We start from the raw sequence: 15897 nt of genomic DNA on the forward strand, positions 1-15897 counted from the left end.
AATGAAACATTTTGCACTTTGTACCAGTAACATACAGGAGTGTTACCGTGATTATACTGCTAAGAGCCGGAAAGATAAGTACAAATGTACAATCATACAAATTGCAGAGCTGTCTCATATGATTTGACCATAAGCTACAAAAGATGAAGGCCTACGGGTATTTGATAAAAAAAGTTTAAAAAATAATAACCTGCTTTTGCATAAATGGGAAAATATTTCATATAGTCCGTTGGGCAAGAGTTGAACTGAGGAATAGAGTGAAAAAAATGTTCTATTTTTGTCTGACAAGAGTAGAAGTGGTATTGGAGAATTGAGAATAGTGAAATTAGATTTGAACTTTTGCAGTCAAATTCTTGTTTTTTATATTTAGGTCTCTCCTTTATTTCTCTATGAGCTAATTTTTTATTCCATAGTAAAAATGAAATAGAGGAATTAATATTTTTTAAGAGATTATTAGACTCATTTATTTATACTATTTCACTCTTTCACCGTCAACTTCCACCGTCAACTGAATACGATGCATATATTTATTTCAAATTTTACTTTTCCTCTGTTTCAATGATTTGCCTAAGAGCCCCGTAAGGTTTACAGATAGAGGGTAGGGAGAATTAGCAGAAGAAAAGTAGTGTATAAATATATGCATCTGAAGGGGCCTATATTCAACAATTCTTTCCTCTGGATTGGGCTGGGCTTTAGGTAATGTAACAGCCCATTTTCGTACCCCTCCCTCAATCGACGGCTGGAAATCGAAACTCCTACTGCCACATAATAAACGCTTCCCATGTCTCTTACGACACTGTTCTTCTAATAATTCGTATAATAGACTCCTGTACAGAGGAACATACTTATTCAAAAACCCGCTACACGAGATGACACAACAAATGAAGAGCAGAGGTTGTTATCGTCTTATAACTGAGCTTGTGAGATCATAGCGATGAAGAACTAGCGGTTGAGAGAGAAGCTAATTCTAGCTTTCCCTCCTCACTCCTTACTCAATTTTTCCTCCTTTGCGATTCTTTCTTTCTTTCTCTCTTTTCTCGCTCACTTGTTACAGAAAAAAGAAGAATAAAGGAATGCAATCTCTTTACTCTGCTCCCAGTTTCAGGTTACCCATCCCAATACTTCGTTCAATTTATGGTACACTTGTCTCTTTTTTCTCTTTCAACTTTTCTGTATTTTAGTTCTTTTCTTCTTCCACACATAGGCTATATCATTGTTACTGTTATCATTTTTTTTTTTTTTTTTCTAATTTAGGAACTCTTCCTCGTGAAAACGCTTTCCGTAACCAAACATGCATTCGTGCGAATTTGCAAAGTGTAAATTTGAATTCTGGCCGAGTAAGAGCTACTTCAGCTAGTGGTAATTTCTCTTTCTATATTTGGTTTATCCCTTTATCTAATAGCCCGTGTCTCATGAGAGTATGAATCCTCTCTACTCTGGTATATGGTGGATTATCAGTAATTTTGGGACCCACTAAAGACGTGGGACCCATCTGATATATATATATATATATATATATATATATATATATATATATATATATATATGGGGGTCAAATGTGAATGGAGTCATGTATATAAATTTTTTCTACTACAAATGAGAGTCAATTTCACACTATCCATAATATTTTAGTTTAAATTATATTAAAAATAGAGTATAAATACAAAAAATTTGAAAATGAATGGGGGTCAATTGACCCCCATTCATCGAATGTGGATTCGCCCATATATATATATATATATATATATAATTTTACAATTTCTCTTTTTGGTTTATTAGGAACAAATGAAGTTTCTATATCTGTCAAGCTAGTTTTAATTTTGCATTTCATTCCAGCTGATGCATCTACAATGTCAGTAGAGATGGCAAAAAGAGATGTTTTAGTGGCCCTGTCACAAATTATTGATCCCGATTTTGGTACTGACATTGTATCATGTGGCTTCGTGAAGGATCTAGAAATCAACGAAACTAAAGAAGAGGTATTAAATTAAAATTATTATGCCAAAACAAACTTTTGTATAAACTTAAAATCACTGTGAACTATTATCTCTTTTTTGAAAAATGTGAACTATTATCTCTTAATATTGCTTTTCTAGAATTTCAGGTTTCTTTTCGATTAGAGCTTACCACACCAGCATGCCCCATCAAGGATATGGTACTGACTACTAAATTCCTGAAAACATAATTATTAACTACATAATATACAATTTTGCAAAAGTACCGGTGGTTTGGGTACTTAACGAATATGATCCAGGATATGTTTTTATTGACTTTTAGGGGGCAACTGTTATCTGCTCTTTAACTATATGAAAGAACCAAAAAGGGGAAAAAAAAGTAAGAGCTGAGCATGTGTGTCTGTGTTTTTGTAATTTTATCTTTATTTAATACCTTTTATGATAGTTTGAAGAAAAAGCAAATGAAGTGGTGGCAGCACTTCCTTGGGTCAAAAAAGTAAATGTGACCATGTCAGCACAACCTGCTAAACCTGTCTTTGCTGGTGAACTGCCCAAAGGATTACAGAAAATCTCCAATATAATTGCTGTATCAAGTTGTAAGGTAAAGATTTCTACTCAATCTATAGTCTATACTATATATTTTTTTTAATTTGACCTATGGACTCTAGCATTATGAACACCAGAAAGCAAATATTGATGTTTCCCTTGAAAGAAAAAATTTCTAGAATTTGGTACCGAGGGATATATTCATCTGAAAATAGGGAAAATATTCATTTGAAGATAGATACCATGAAAATATCTACTTTTCCAAGGGATATATTCATCTGAAAAATACCAAGTTTATTATTTGGTAAATTACAAAACCGAAACTCAAACACTTGAATTTCCAAACAAATCGCCTTTTCAGTTATATAACTCCTATTTTGTTAATTAAAAGTAAAAAATAAATGAACATTTCTTACAGGGGGGTGTTGGTAAATCTACTGTGGCCGTTAACCTGGCCTACACGCTAGCTGGCATGGGGGCAAGAGTTGGAATTTTCGATGCAGATGTTTTTGGGCCAAGTCTACCTACAATGGTTTCTCCCGAAAACCGGTTACTTGAAATGGTACACCTTTTCTCAAATTTTAGTGCCATAATTAGAGAACCACACCTAACCTAGTGGCTAAGGAATTGACCCTCATCCCATGCACAAAAAAAATAAAAATAAAAAATGGTAACATGATCAAGTTCCAAAATATCTTTAAATTTTCTAATGGTGTTGAAACAGCTTTGATCTTTCAGAACCCAGAGACAAGAAGCATATTGCCGACTGAGTACCTAGGGGTAAAATTGGTATCTTTTGGGTTTGCTGGTCAGGGCCGTGCAATCATGCGTGGGCCCATGGTATCAGGTGTTGTCAATCAGCTACTCACCACAGCCGAATGGTAAATTCAACTTGATCAATTAGAACTTATCATTTGCATCCATCCAGATTTCATATGAAGTGTATTAATCTCAGGTGCCTATACGATACCAATACAACCTTATTTTTTAGTCGTAAGTCTTAGAACAGCACAATCCCAATGTTTCAGTCAAGTTAGGCCTCAGAAATTTAGTTCAAATTTAGAAAAACATAAAGAAAAAAATGATCCAGCAGATTATAATCCAGCCTGTACCAAATTAAAAGTTTGACAATTAAGGAATATGCATCTAGTATGTTAAATCTTGTCCTTGATATAGATAGCTTCTAGTAACTTCCAGACAATATTATGGATATCAAGAAATCACTAACATGTGACCGTTCCTTGTGTACATGTTTTCTTCTTAAATTTATGCTCAAATTGTAATTTTCACTAATTTAGTGGTTAAATTGTAAATACAGGGGAGAACTAGACTATCTTGTCATTGACATGCCACCTGGAACTGGTGACATTCATTTAACATTATGCCAGGTTATTCTACCTAATATCACTCATAATAATATCTTAATTGCAAGAGAAGATAAAATGTACGGCATTTAACATTTTATTCTTCTTTTGCTTTTTGATAAAAAAATAGGTAGCTCCACTAACAGCAGCAGTGATTGTCACCACCCCTCAAAAGCTCTCTTTCATTGATGTTGCAAAAGGTGTACGCATGTTCTCCAAGCTTAAGGTCTATTATCTAGGTTTTATCCTTTAAGCTGTTAGTTTAGTACTTAAACTTTCTTCTTTAAGAAAGCAGCTTGGGTCCGATGCCCATTGGACCCAAAGTGGTTCCAATGGATTCGCTAACCGTCGGATCTGTTTTAGGATTCGCGTCTGCTTTAAAATCCGTATACATGAATCCTAAAGCAAATCCGACGGTTACCGAACCCATTGGAACCACTTTGGGTCCAATGGGCATCGGACCCAAGCAGATCTCCTTCTTTAAAGCTATGTTTGGTTGTGGAGTAAGAGGTGCAGTAAACCTCTTACCCCACACTTAAGCAGTCAAACGAAGAGTAAAATAGAAGTAAGAGGTAAGTTAATCCGGAGTAAGTTACTCCACACTTACTCTGTCTTCAGGAGAGCTCACTGTCATAGATTGAGGTATCTCTCAACATATTACTCTTCTAGGCGGATTAATTTAAGCTATAATTAAGCTACCCAACAAGGTGTAAAATATGATGAGAAAGATGAAGTAAGCAATTTCATCCTCGTTAATTTTACTCCACACTTAAGATGAAGTAAGATGAAGTAAGCAATTTCATCCTCGTTAATTTTACTCATGATATCGTGTAGGTGCCATGCATAGCTGTAGTAGAGAACATGTGCTACTTTGATGCAGATGGGAAACGTTACTTCCCTTTTGGAAAAGGTTCAGGAACTCAGGCATGTGATGCTTTTAGTATATGTTTTTGGTCTAGTTTTATGTCTCTGTGTGCAAAATTTCAAAATGTTATATACTGTCCCACTAATTGAGCAAAACATGATCTTGTATCTTTCAATCAATATCATACATGCCCTAGAAGGCATGAGTAAATCCTCTATACCTTTCTACCTCAACATAAATTAAGGGGTATGAAGGGGGTTCTTCGGGTACTTTAGGACAAAAGATAGAGGAGAGTAGGTCGTATGTCTCATGTTGTTAGTAAAGATATACATTATATATTGAGGTCATGTAGGATAAGGCACAATGCTTAGTATTTTTTTTTGTTTTTTGTTTTTTTATGTTTTAGTAAAACTTTTAGAATCATTTTCTGGTACTTATGTTAACTCTATTGAATAAAAAACGTTTCAGGTTGTGCAGCAATTTGGGATACCGCATCTCTTTGATCTCCCTATACGCCCAACTGTAAGTACTGTATTACAATAATATTGCATTTCTAATAAATTTTCATTTAATATGGTGAGATTTTGTTTGTTTTAAGTAAAATCAACACATCCTTTCAAAAATGAAAAGCGAAAAAAAATTATGTTTTTGAGATGGCAGCTGTCAGCATCTGGTGATGATGGTATGCCTGAGGTGGCACGGGACCCACAAGGTGAGGTAGCAAAGACATTTCAGGATCTTGGAGTTTGTGTTGTACAACAATGTGCCAAAATACGCCAACAAGGTATCCAACTTTTGCTTCCACTTCCTAATTTTCAGAACTATGAGGGTTTTCTTGCAAATGACCTTTCTCTCTTTCATCTCTGACAGTGTCAACAGCAGTCTCTTATGATAGATTGAGAAAAGTAATAAGAGTAAAAGTGCCAGATTCTGATGAAGAATTTTTCTTACATCCTGCCACTGTTAGAAGAAACGACCGTTCAGCACAAAGTGTGGTAGGTTGATTCTTTTGTCAAAAACAATCATTTGCACAATATCAGAATTTGTAACAATATATTGGTCTATTACAAAGCACTAAGATGTCTCACTTGTACTTGAACTAGAACTTATAGAAGTTTGGTTGAGATTAAAGTCTTTTGCAAGGACTTTTAAAAAGCCCTTGAGATACAAAATAGGCAAAATAAGATGTTTTCTTTAGATGGGGATTTATTCGATAATTGATTAATTTGATAATCTTGACAATCGCAGAAATAAATTATAATTTGGTACCTGACATTTGGAACGAGATTTATATTATGTATATCATGAACTCCAAACACAATGAAATTTAATGCAAGTTTTATCGTTCATTAAATAACTTGAAATTTGCAAAGATCCATATTTAGCAGCCTTTGATGGAAATATCAAATGACATTCAAATTCCATGAAACTTGATGCACAATTAATTTATAAGACCAACAATGACACTCAAATTTCGAACTTCTTTACTTTATTTTAAGTATATTGTAAATATTGTGGAGTTAATCCATAATGAATGGATCCAACCTTTATATTTATACTTTTTAAAAAAAAAAATCTGCGATAGGATGAATGGACAGGAGAACAAAAGATGCAATATGGGGATGTACCTGAAGACATTGAACCAGAAGAAATACGGGCAATGGGAAACTATGCAGTTTCTATTACCTGGCCAGATGGCTTTAGCCAGGTAAAATTTTGAAATATATATTAAGGTACTTTTGCCAAAACAAAAAAAATTAGAACTTTACCTTATATGTTCATGCGCTATGAGCATATCTGTATTTTCTTATGTTTAGGTGTCCATATCTGCTGTTTTTCATGCATTAAAAAATAGTACCCTGTTGTTCATATCTGGTCCATTCAATCTGAAACGGATTGATCATACATACACCCATGATGTCTCATAAAAGGTTTTTAATCTGGTCCGTCCACTTTAGATCGTACGGGCAGGACATGAGAATCAGGGTCTTGGTTTTCTAGGGAGGTTTTTAAATTGAAAAGTTGAGGCTTACACATAATTAAACCTCCATGGAGATAGATAAGTTTATTAAAAATTTTGATCATCATTCATAATAAGTTTATTAAAATTTTATCGTGTAAACTTGAGAATGTTATTTTGGTTTTTCAGATAGCACCTTATGATCAATTGGAAATGATTGAGCGGCTTGTGGATGTTCCTTTACCAGCATCAGCATGAATGTAAATGGTAGTTTCTCTGATGTTGAGGTAATTTTGGATTGTTTTAGTGCTATCTCTAGTTATTTGTATATGGATTGTAAGTTAAATGAAATTTGTTTGTTTGGATTTTGGTATATTTTCTTGGTGCTTTGTTATTCTAGTAAAGAATGACAGTAATTTATACGCCTCCGCAAAAAAATTACCAGGACTATAAATAAATGCTAATATCAAGCATATGAATTACAATAAAAACACCCAGCAAAGTCATGAAAGATTTTTTTTTTTTGAAGGCTTAGTCATGAAAGATTTTACAAAACTCGTCTGCGCGCGCGGCTCTTTATTTCCCTTTCTTTTTTTATTTATTTAATTTTTTTCCTTCAAAAGATGCTTCTACTGTCAGCAACTGATTATTTTATTCCATTATTGTTTAAAAGCATTTTGGCTAGGGGTCAAGGGACAAGGCACATCTCCAAATACTATTGATGTAATTACAATTAATGTAAAATACTTGTGATTTTTTTGATAATGTCTCTAATAAATAAGAATTTTGCTGATATACTAAGGTTAACTCTTCACCATTAGTATTACATTTTGAATATTTTTTCCATCCATCAGGGGGCGGATTAGAAAATCTTGATAGAGGTGACTAAAAATTAAAATGTACAATTGTAGTTTGTGGAATTTAAACTCAAGGTCTCTTAACTATAAAATAGAGTTTTAATCACTAGACTACAACTAAACATATGTCATTTATTGAGGGTGACTATACTATATAAAAAGCAAAAAAAAGAAGATAAAATTCAATTAAATTCCTATATGTATAATTAAAATTTTGAAATTATAGGAATGACTTAGCCACCTTTGACTAATCCTTAGATACGCCCCTGCATCCATCATTTAGTTAGAAATTACTATAAATCAACAATTAGAAATAGAAGTATTACAAAACCATATCACAGAAATATCAAATAAGCGGTCTGATTAATGCGACATTATTGCTATTTTTATATCAGTTAGGGATGGAGTTCAATTAAATTTATGTATCATTTTTATCATTAATTAACATAGGATTCATTTTGTGTAATTCGATAACCCTCTTTTATCTACTCGTCAGATGGATGTGAAAAAAGTTTTAAAATTTACCAGATTTGTACTGTATTAGATTTCAATGTGTAGATTAAATTGGATGAATAAAATCACTCTTCTGGGCAAAAGACGCATGATTTAAAGTGTACCATTAGCAATTGGCGTGAAGTGCTAACATTACTATTATACTATATTATAAAAAACTCATTACAATCGTTAATATTATTTATATATGACTTTTAATATAGGGGGAATTTCACGTATACCCCTCAAAAACATCAAAATTACGTATTTCCCCCTCTAAATTTTAAAATTACATATTTCTTCCTCTGAACTTCAAAAACTCACATATTAACCCATTTTACTGTTTTTTATATTATAACACATTCTAAATTTATAAAATACCTATTTTACTCTTTTATTAAAAAACATAAAACACCCATCTGACTCTATTTTGAATCTGAAGGTTCCTCTACCATCCAAATTGCTTTAAGATCTGTGCGTGCTAAAACAACACGAATCATGAAGCGAACACACAATAATATTGAAGCAATGTGCACATATCTTAATGTGGTGCACGCATATCAAAATTGTTTTAAGATCTGTGTGTGCTAGATTAACACGAATCTTGAAGCAAACACGCAATAATCTTATTGCGATGCATGCGGATCAGACGGTAGAGAAACCCTTTAGATTCAAATTTGAGTTCAATGGGGTGTTTTATACTTTTAATAAAGGGTAAAATAGGTATTTTATAAATTTAGAATGAGTTTTAATCTAAAAGACATAAAATGGGTAAATATCTAAGTTTTTAAAGTTTAGAGGGGGAAATACGTAATGTTAAAATTTAGAGGGGGAAATACGTAATTTTGAAGTTTTTGAGGGGTATACGTGAAATTCCCCCTTTAATATAATTAAGAATCTTTCTTTGCTATAAAGCTGGAATTTGGATAGGATAGATAAATTAATAGCATATTTGCTTAAGTACACCACTTTTTAGTTGAGAAAAACATAGAAACGATTTGGACAATCTGATCAAGAAAAAAAAGAAAAGAGATTTCATCAGTTGCATTATGTTAGGTAGCAAATTGTTTAAATTGCCACCTTATTACCCTAAAAAATAAATTGAAATGAAATCATCAAGATATTCTGTTAAGCCTATTTTTAGAATATTCCATTTTAATCCTGTTTCTGTTTCTCCGGTTCTCCTTCAATTCCAACTTCTCTAGACTCTAGTCATTCCTTTTACCAGAATTTATATTATTGATCACACAATTCATCCAAAATTTGACTCAAAATTCAAAACCATAAACAGATGATTAGTTTTTCATTTTTGTTATACCTTCTGAAAATTGAAATGTACCAACTTGTATTATTATTTTATTCGAACAACCTCATACTTATCAAATAGCAAATAGCAAAGCTTGCAGGACCATGGTTGAGAAGAAGGAAGAGAGCAAGAAGAGAACTAATTTTGATTTCCTTAAGACTAATTTTTTTCTCTTACAAGAGTCTTAACACAAGCAAAAATTAAACATACATAGCCCAACGGAATAACAATTTGGATCAACACATAAACAATTCAGATGGACCATGAAAGCATCCGAGACATAGTACCACCGGCTTAGCAGCCATTTTGGTAAATACATGCACCCGTTGGTTCAAGTCCTAATGCATGTATAATACTCACATCTAATCCTTGATGGAGGATTACAGTAATATGAATAGTGAGATCGACAGGCAGATCCCACTGTCAGCCTCTTCGACTAAAATTTCTTCAGTTCCTTTTCTCTCTACCACTCGAGCTCCCTGGAAAGTTCCGTTTTCTGAAAAAAAATGAAAGAAAGAACTTTGGATACTTCCTCTTCAGTCGTACGCTTTCAATCATCTTCCCCATCTCTCCGCTCACCTGAATTATTTCTTCCTCTTACACTTGTCACAGGCTCAGCCTCATATGTGCTTGAATTGAGATTAGAGAAGCTGATATTTTTGTATGTTTTTGGTAAAAATTTGTTTGTATATTTTCTAGATAAGAGAAAGAAATAAACGAAGAAGAGGAGGAAGTTTTGTATTTCATTAATTGATTCTTACAAGCAGTAACATTTGTAAATAAAAAATTTGACAGTTATTCCAGTACTACTACCACCTCTAATCCTCCGTTTATTCTACACTAGCAGGCTAGCAGCAGGCCATAAGTAAAAAGAAAAATTAAACTAAAATCTAGACTAGGTCCAAGACCCAAATTCATTATTTTTCTTCCAATGCTTAGATACATTTTCAATTTGACTTCATCTCCTCAATTATTCCAACAAGAGAACAAAGAAGAGGGAAGAAATTAACTCACCAAGGCAAACAGTGTTCAATACAGAAATGGCACGACCGCTTTTCTTGAAGCAGGATACTCCTCTCCAAATTTCTCCCTATACCATTTTCTATGTGCTCTTGCTCTCGGCCCCAAATTTGCGAATGTATAGAGAAAAAATGCAAGCGCAGCTGGTGACCAATTTAGCACAGCCCAACCCAACCACTCGGCCATCTCCCCCATGTAATTTGGACAGCTCACCACCTCAAACCAGCCCCCTTTTGGTATCTTGTACCCTCCCTTCGCCTCCTCCTTAAGCCGCACCAGCACCTGATCCGACGTAATATTAACCTTCATCCCCCAAAAGAAAATTGCAGTTCCAATGACAACCCGGGCCCATACCCAAGCTGACCAGGTGGCAGGATAAATTGCATAGTGGGACAAGGATCGGGACTGCACATAGCCATTTAGGAGATTGTAAGAGAAGGCCATCAAGGCAATGGAAAGTGGGACTGGAGAAGACGACCTACTGGAGAAGAAAAGGCGAAGAGGGTAGATGATAGTACGGTTGGTGTAATGGAGAAGAAAAAGAGAGAAAGCAAAGAGAGAGAGGGGATGAGAGCGGAATTGGCCGAGAGGGAAGAGAAGAGAGGTGAGCCAAAGAGCAGGGCTCTCCATTAGGAACCAAGCGAGTGGGGCCGGGAGGGTGGGGCCCCATCCAGGGCGGAAATGCTTGCCGTACGGTGCTGAAAGGAACTGGAGAGGAAGGATGGTAAGAGGGATGATGGTGTAGAGGGTGAGGAGGAGCGACTTGTAGAGGGATTCGTCCCTCGACAAATCCATTGTGCTTAATTTGTTCATGTGATAGCCTCTGCAGTCTGCTCTCTGCTGTCTGCACAAACAAGGTCTTAGGGTTTGGGCAAATAAATAGGAAAAGCGATTGTTGGTCTTTGTTGTGATTTCAATGTATCCATCGTTTACAAGATGCATAAAAAGCAATTACTATCTAATCTAACCTGTCTAATCCGGGGAACAACTATGAACTATCGTTTGCTAGCGCCAGTGGTTCTGGTACAACTGTACAAGTAGGGTCCGGATGCCCTAAAGTAACTCAATCTTTGGGTTTTGGATTGAGACCGTTCGATTCGAATCCGTCACTTGAGATTGCTTCGTGATTCGAATTTATCTCTCGGGATGTGTGTATTCCACTTCGGATAAATTATCACAAATTCAAATCGAACAATCCCGATTTAAAACAAAAAAATTGAGTTACTTCACTGGATTTGAACTCGTACAAGTCCATATTCATTTGAACAATCTTTAATTTGAGTATGTAATATATATATATATATGAGAAGGGATCAAATTACATCATTTTTTTGTGATACTGATTTATACTATATATTTTTAAAGTTCAAACAATTGATCCAAACCGTTCAACATGATGGATATGTTAAAATGTGCTTGCAGATCAAATTTTACATTTTTTTGAATTTTTTTTATTATTTATTAAGATGGGTACAAATATTCAATGGTCTGAATATAACAAATTTTGTTAAGTACTTAATAAATAGTAATTTTTAAAAAAAAATGTAAAATTTGATCTGCAAGCACATTTTAATATAGAGTTTGGCTAGTATAATATCAGTGTCATTTCAGTCTATATAACACCAACTGTAAAACCTATCAAATCGATTTTGAACGACTAATCCAAACCGTTCAAACCGATTTACATTATGAGTGATGCATTTACATACAAATTTTTTTATATTTTCGAGTTATTTTAGTATCGAATCAAGCGGTAAAAATATTGAAATTAATGTATTAAAATTAACTTAAAAACTCACACATTTGACCGCTTGACTTAATACTAAATAAATTCGAAAAGTTATAAATTTTGCATATAAACGCACAACTAATGAAGTAAATCGGTTTGGATTCACCGTTTGAAGTCGATTTGATAGGTTTTAGAGTTGGTGTTATATAGGTTGAAATGACACTGATGTTATACTAGCCAAACTCTTTAATATATCCATTACGTTGAACGGGTTGGATCGACAATTTGAACTTTGAAAACTTTAAAAATCGAAAGTGTAATTCGGTGTCACCAAAAAAGATGTAATTGGATCCCTCCCTGTATATATTACATTCAATTTGAACAATCTTTAATTTGAGTATGTAATTGGCAGTCAATGTCTCTTGGCTCAATTTTTTTTTTAGAAATTAATAAAAAGAAAGAGTATACTAATTTTTTTTTATTGATAGAAAGATCGGTAGAATTTTTACTGATTATAAAATAAAATAAAATTTGGATTGAATCCTACCAATCGAAACCACCTTTTCTCCTTTTTCTTTTAATTTACTCTAGTAAAGTATAAAAATATTTTATGAAAATAAATAAAGTATCTTAAAATTTAGATATAATAGAAACATGGACTTGGCTACGGTGCTATGGATAGCTAAGAGGCCTCCCGTGCTACGGCTCAATATTCGACTTTTCAAAATTCTAACGGTCGATCCGAACCGTTCATCTTGTTCTCCATATTAATATGTGCTTGGAGACCAAATTTTACATTTTTTGGAAATTTTTTTACTATATTTTTAGATTTATTGAAAATCGCTGTTTTTCAGACAAATCTGGACCATAAAAAACAACGATATTCAATAAATCTAAAAAAATAGTAAACAATTTTCAAAAAATGTAAAATTTTGTCTCCAAACACATATTAATATGGAGAATAAGATGAACGGTTCGGATCGACTGTTAGGATTTTGAAAAGTCGAATATTGAGCCGTAGCACGGGAGGCCTCTTAGCTACCCATAGCATATTAGCCAAATTCTAGAAACATTCTATCTATTTTTTTGAATTTTTTATATATTTTACTAGATATCTAATAGAAGAATCTCCATCTATGCATAAGAACTAAAAAAAGATAACTAAATTTGAATCGGTAAAATTCCTACCAATTCAAACTTTTTGATTTTGAAGATTGGTAGAAATCTTACCGATCTTTTTATCAATAAAAAATTTAATGCACTCTTTCTGTTTCTTTCTCTTCCTTTTTATTAATTTCTATAAACAAAAATTCTCTTTGCTCCATTGTGAGACCCATTCGAATTTTCAATTGTTTCTTTTGCGCGTACAAAAAAAAAATGTTGCTTGCATAACACACATTCTTACACATGTACACAGTACACTTACTGCAATAAAACTCAAGTATAATACTTCACTGCAGAAAAGTTCAAGCCTAGTCCAGTACAATAAATGCATAGTATAATAGAGATTATACATGAATTAATTAATAGATAACATCAGTTAGATATATGTGATAGTGTATAAGAAAAAAAATCAGAACAGTAACGATACACACATAAATAATTATTTCTCACTAAAAAAATTCCCTAATTTTATGTTATTACAAGTAATTTTGTCAAGAAATTAAGTAATTTCCAAGTATAATTCTTACATTATTTTATAATTAATTAAATTGATATATTGTAATTAATAATTCCGAGACCGCAACCTTTTAATTTAGAGTTTCCAGTTATTGATATTACATATATTGCTCACTTTTTTAGATATGTATATATATTTTTAAAATATGATAACATTTTTAATAAAGCTCGAGAATGAAAATATTATCCAGATGTAAACTATCTTCAACGGTTTGTGTAACCATAAATTGTATTTTATTAAATATTGTATTGGTTAAGATCTTCAACAGAAAATCGATTATAAAACTAAAGAATCGATTATATATTAGGACGCTGATAACAATCTCCGCAGCCTCCACCCCGCATTTATTCCCGCAGATACTGCCAAAAAAAACATAGGGGGGGACCGCTCAATCATTAATGAGCGTTTAAAAAACTGCGGGTATTTAACTTGAAGCATCAAAGTATTTACCTTCAATTTGTCAGGTATTAAACTCTCTGCAATGATATCTATTTATGAAAGAATAAATCAATCCATTAATTGTCCTCGCACAAAATTTCTTTTTTTTTTTGAATTGTCCCCGCACAACTGGGGACCATTAAACATGGGGGGACCGCTCAATCATTAATGAGCGTTTAAAAAACTACGGGTATTTAACTTGAATTTGTCAGGTATTAAATCCTATGCAATGATTTCTATTTATGAAAGAATAAATCAATCCATTAATTGTCCCCGCACAAAATTTTTTTTTTTTTTTGAATCGTCCCCGCACAACTAGAGACCATTAAATAAACAATCCCCTCACCCAATGATAAATACTCTGAGACATAATGATAAATACTTTATGTTACATAGGTAAATACTTTACATTATATAGATAAATATTTTATGTTACATGAATAAATACTTCTCAGACATACTTGCAACTTTTAGTAAAACATCAATGATAAATACTCTCAGACATAATGATAAATACTCTATGTTACATAGATAAATACTCTATGTTATAAGGGTAAATACTTCTCAGAAATAATGATAAATACTTTTTTGAACATCAATTAACAGATAAGCATTTATTAACGGGGATTGTTATTAGATAACAGTATAATTAATGCAGATATTGTTTTTAAATGAATAATTAATGCGGGAATTGTTATTAGAGGAAGACATAATTAATGCGGGGATTGATATTAAATGACAGTCTAATTTAACAAAATTAGTGTGGGAAAAATGAAGGAATGGGAGTGAGGGGTTTCATATAATTATTCTATATATTATTTTATACTTTTGTGGAGCTCGTGTCAATTTAAAATCTCTTCGCAACAACTTTAACAGCAGTTTATATATCAATCATGACATATGAATTTCCTTAAATTAATCGGACATCGCCGATATGCATATGCTCACCTCACCAATTACAAGATTAGTCCCAGCAAATTAAATTGCAATTATTAATTAGATTCCGGTTATCTAGAATTTTGAAAATTGTGAGATTGCCACTATAAAACCTTGAAATTGTGAGATTGCCACTACAAACTTCAAAATTGTGAGAATGCCACTATAAAACGTCCATAATTGTGAAAATGCTATTAACAGTGTATTCTTATAATACTTTTATCAAAAATTAATTTGAAGAGGCGATATCAACTGGAGTATTACTGTTTTTGTATGAAGGGTATAATCGGAAATACATAATTATGTATATCAAAACAGTATTTTTCAGTTATTTTTTGATAAAAATATTATAAAAATACATAGTTAATGACATTTTCACAATTATGGACGTTTTATAGTGGCATTCTCACAATTTTGAAGTTTGTAGTGGCAATCTCACAATTTCAAGATTTTGTAGTGGCATTCTCACAATTCCCCCTAAAATAAAAATGAACCAACGTGCTTAAATTAATTATTAAATGGTAATTAATGATACCCTGACCACTACTTCCAGGCCATCCGAATAAGTAGGGCTTTAAACAATTCCAATTCTACCAAATTGATTAATTCAAATTTGAGTTTGATTTATTTATAAGTTGAAAAGATTCCAACTCAAGCTATTAATCAATCTATCAAGCTCAAATTAACTTGAAGTCAAATATAGAGCTAAATTTCTACATGAATTGAATTAGTACATTTTTTTTCGTAT

General features: G+C 32.8%; 2 protein-coding genes across 2 annotated transcripts; one reads left to right on the forward strand and one right to left on the reverse strand.

Moving 5' to 3' along the window:
* Positions 1 to 935: 935 nt before the first annotated feature.
* Positions 936 to 7207, forward strand: HCF101 (ATP binding protein). Its single transcript, XM_078295760.1, has 15 exons — positions 936 to 1137; positions 1255 to 1359; positions 1837 to 1979; positions 2105 to 2155; positions 2401 to 2556; positions 2920 to 3063; positions 3240 to 3382; positions 3820 to 3889; positions 3996 to 4091; positions 4700 to 4789; positions 5199 to 5252; positions 5391 to 5514; positions 5601 to 5725; positions 6316 to 6438; positions 6880 to 7207. Exons 1-15 carry the CDS (start codon positions 1074 to 1076, stop codon positions 6946 to 6948), a joined length of 1557 nt encoding a protein of 518 aa, XP_078151886.1. The 5' UTR covers positions 936 to 1073; the 3' UTR covers positions 6949 to 7207.
* A 2295-nt stretch (positions 7208 to 9502) lies between these two features.
* LOC144547484 (steroid 5-alpha-reductase DET2-like) lies at positions 9503 to 11305 on the reverse strand. Its single transcript, XM_078296151.1, has 2 exons — positions 10360 to 11305; positions 9503 to 9841 (listed from the first exon to the last, which is right to left on the reverse strand). Exon 1 carries the CDS (start codon positions 11176 to 11178, stop codon positions 10375 to 10377), a length of 804 nt encoding a protein of 267 aa, XP_078152277.1. The 5' UTR covers positions 11179 to 11305; the 3' UTR covers positions 9503 to 9841; positions 10360 to 10374.
* Between the last annotated feature and the right edge of the window lie 4592 nt (positions 11306 to 15897).

Source organism: Carex rostrata, chromosome 31 (assembly GCF_964058835.1).
Source record: "Carex rostrata chromosome 31, lpCarRost1.2, whole genome shotgun sequence".
Classification (NCBI taxonomy): domain Eukaryota; kingdom Viridiplantae; phylum Streptophyta; class Magnoliopsida; order Poales; family Cyperaceae; genus Carex; species Carex rostrata.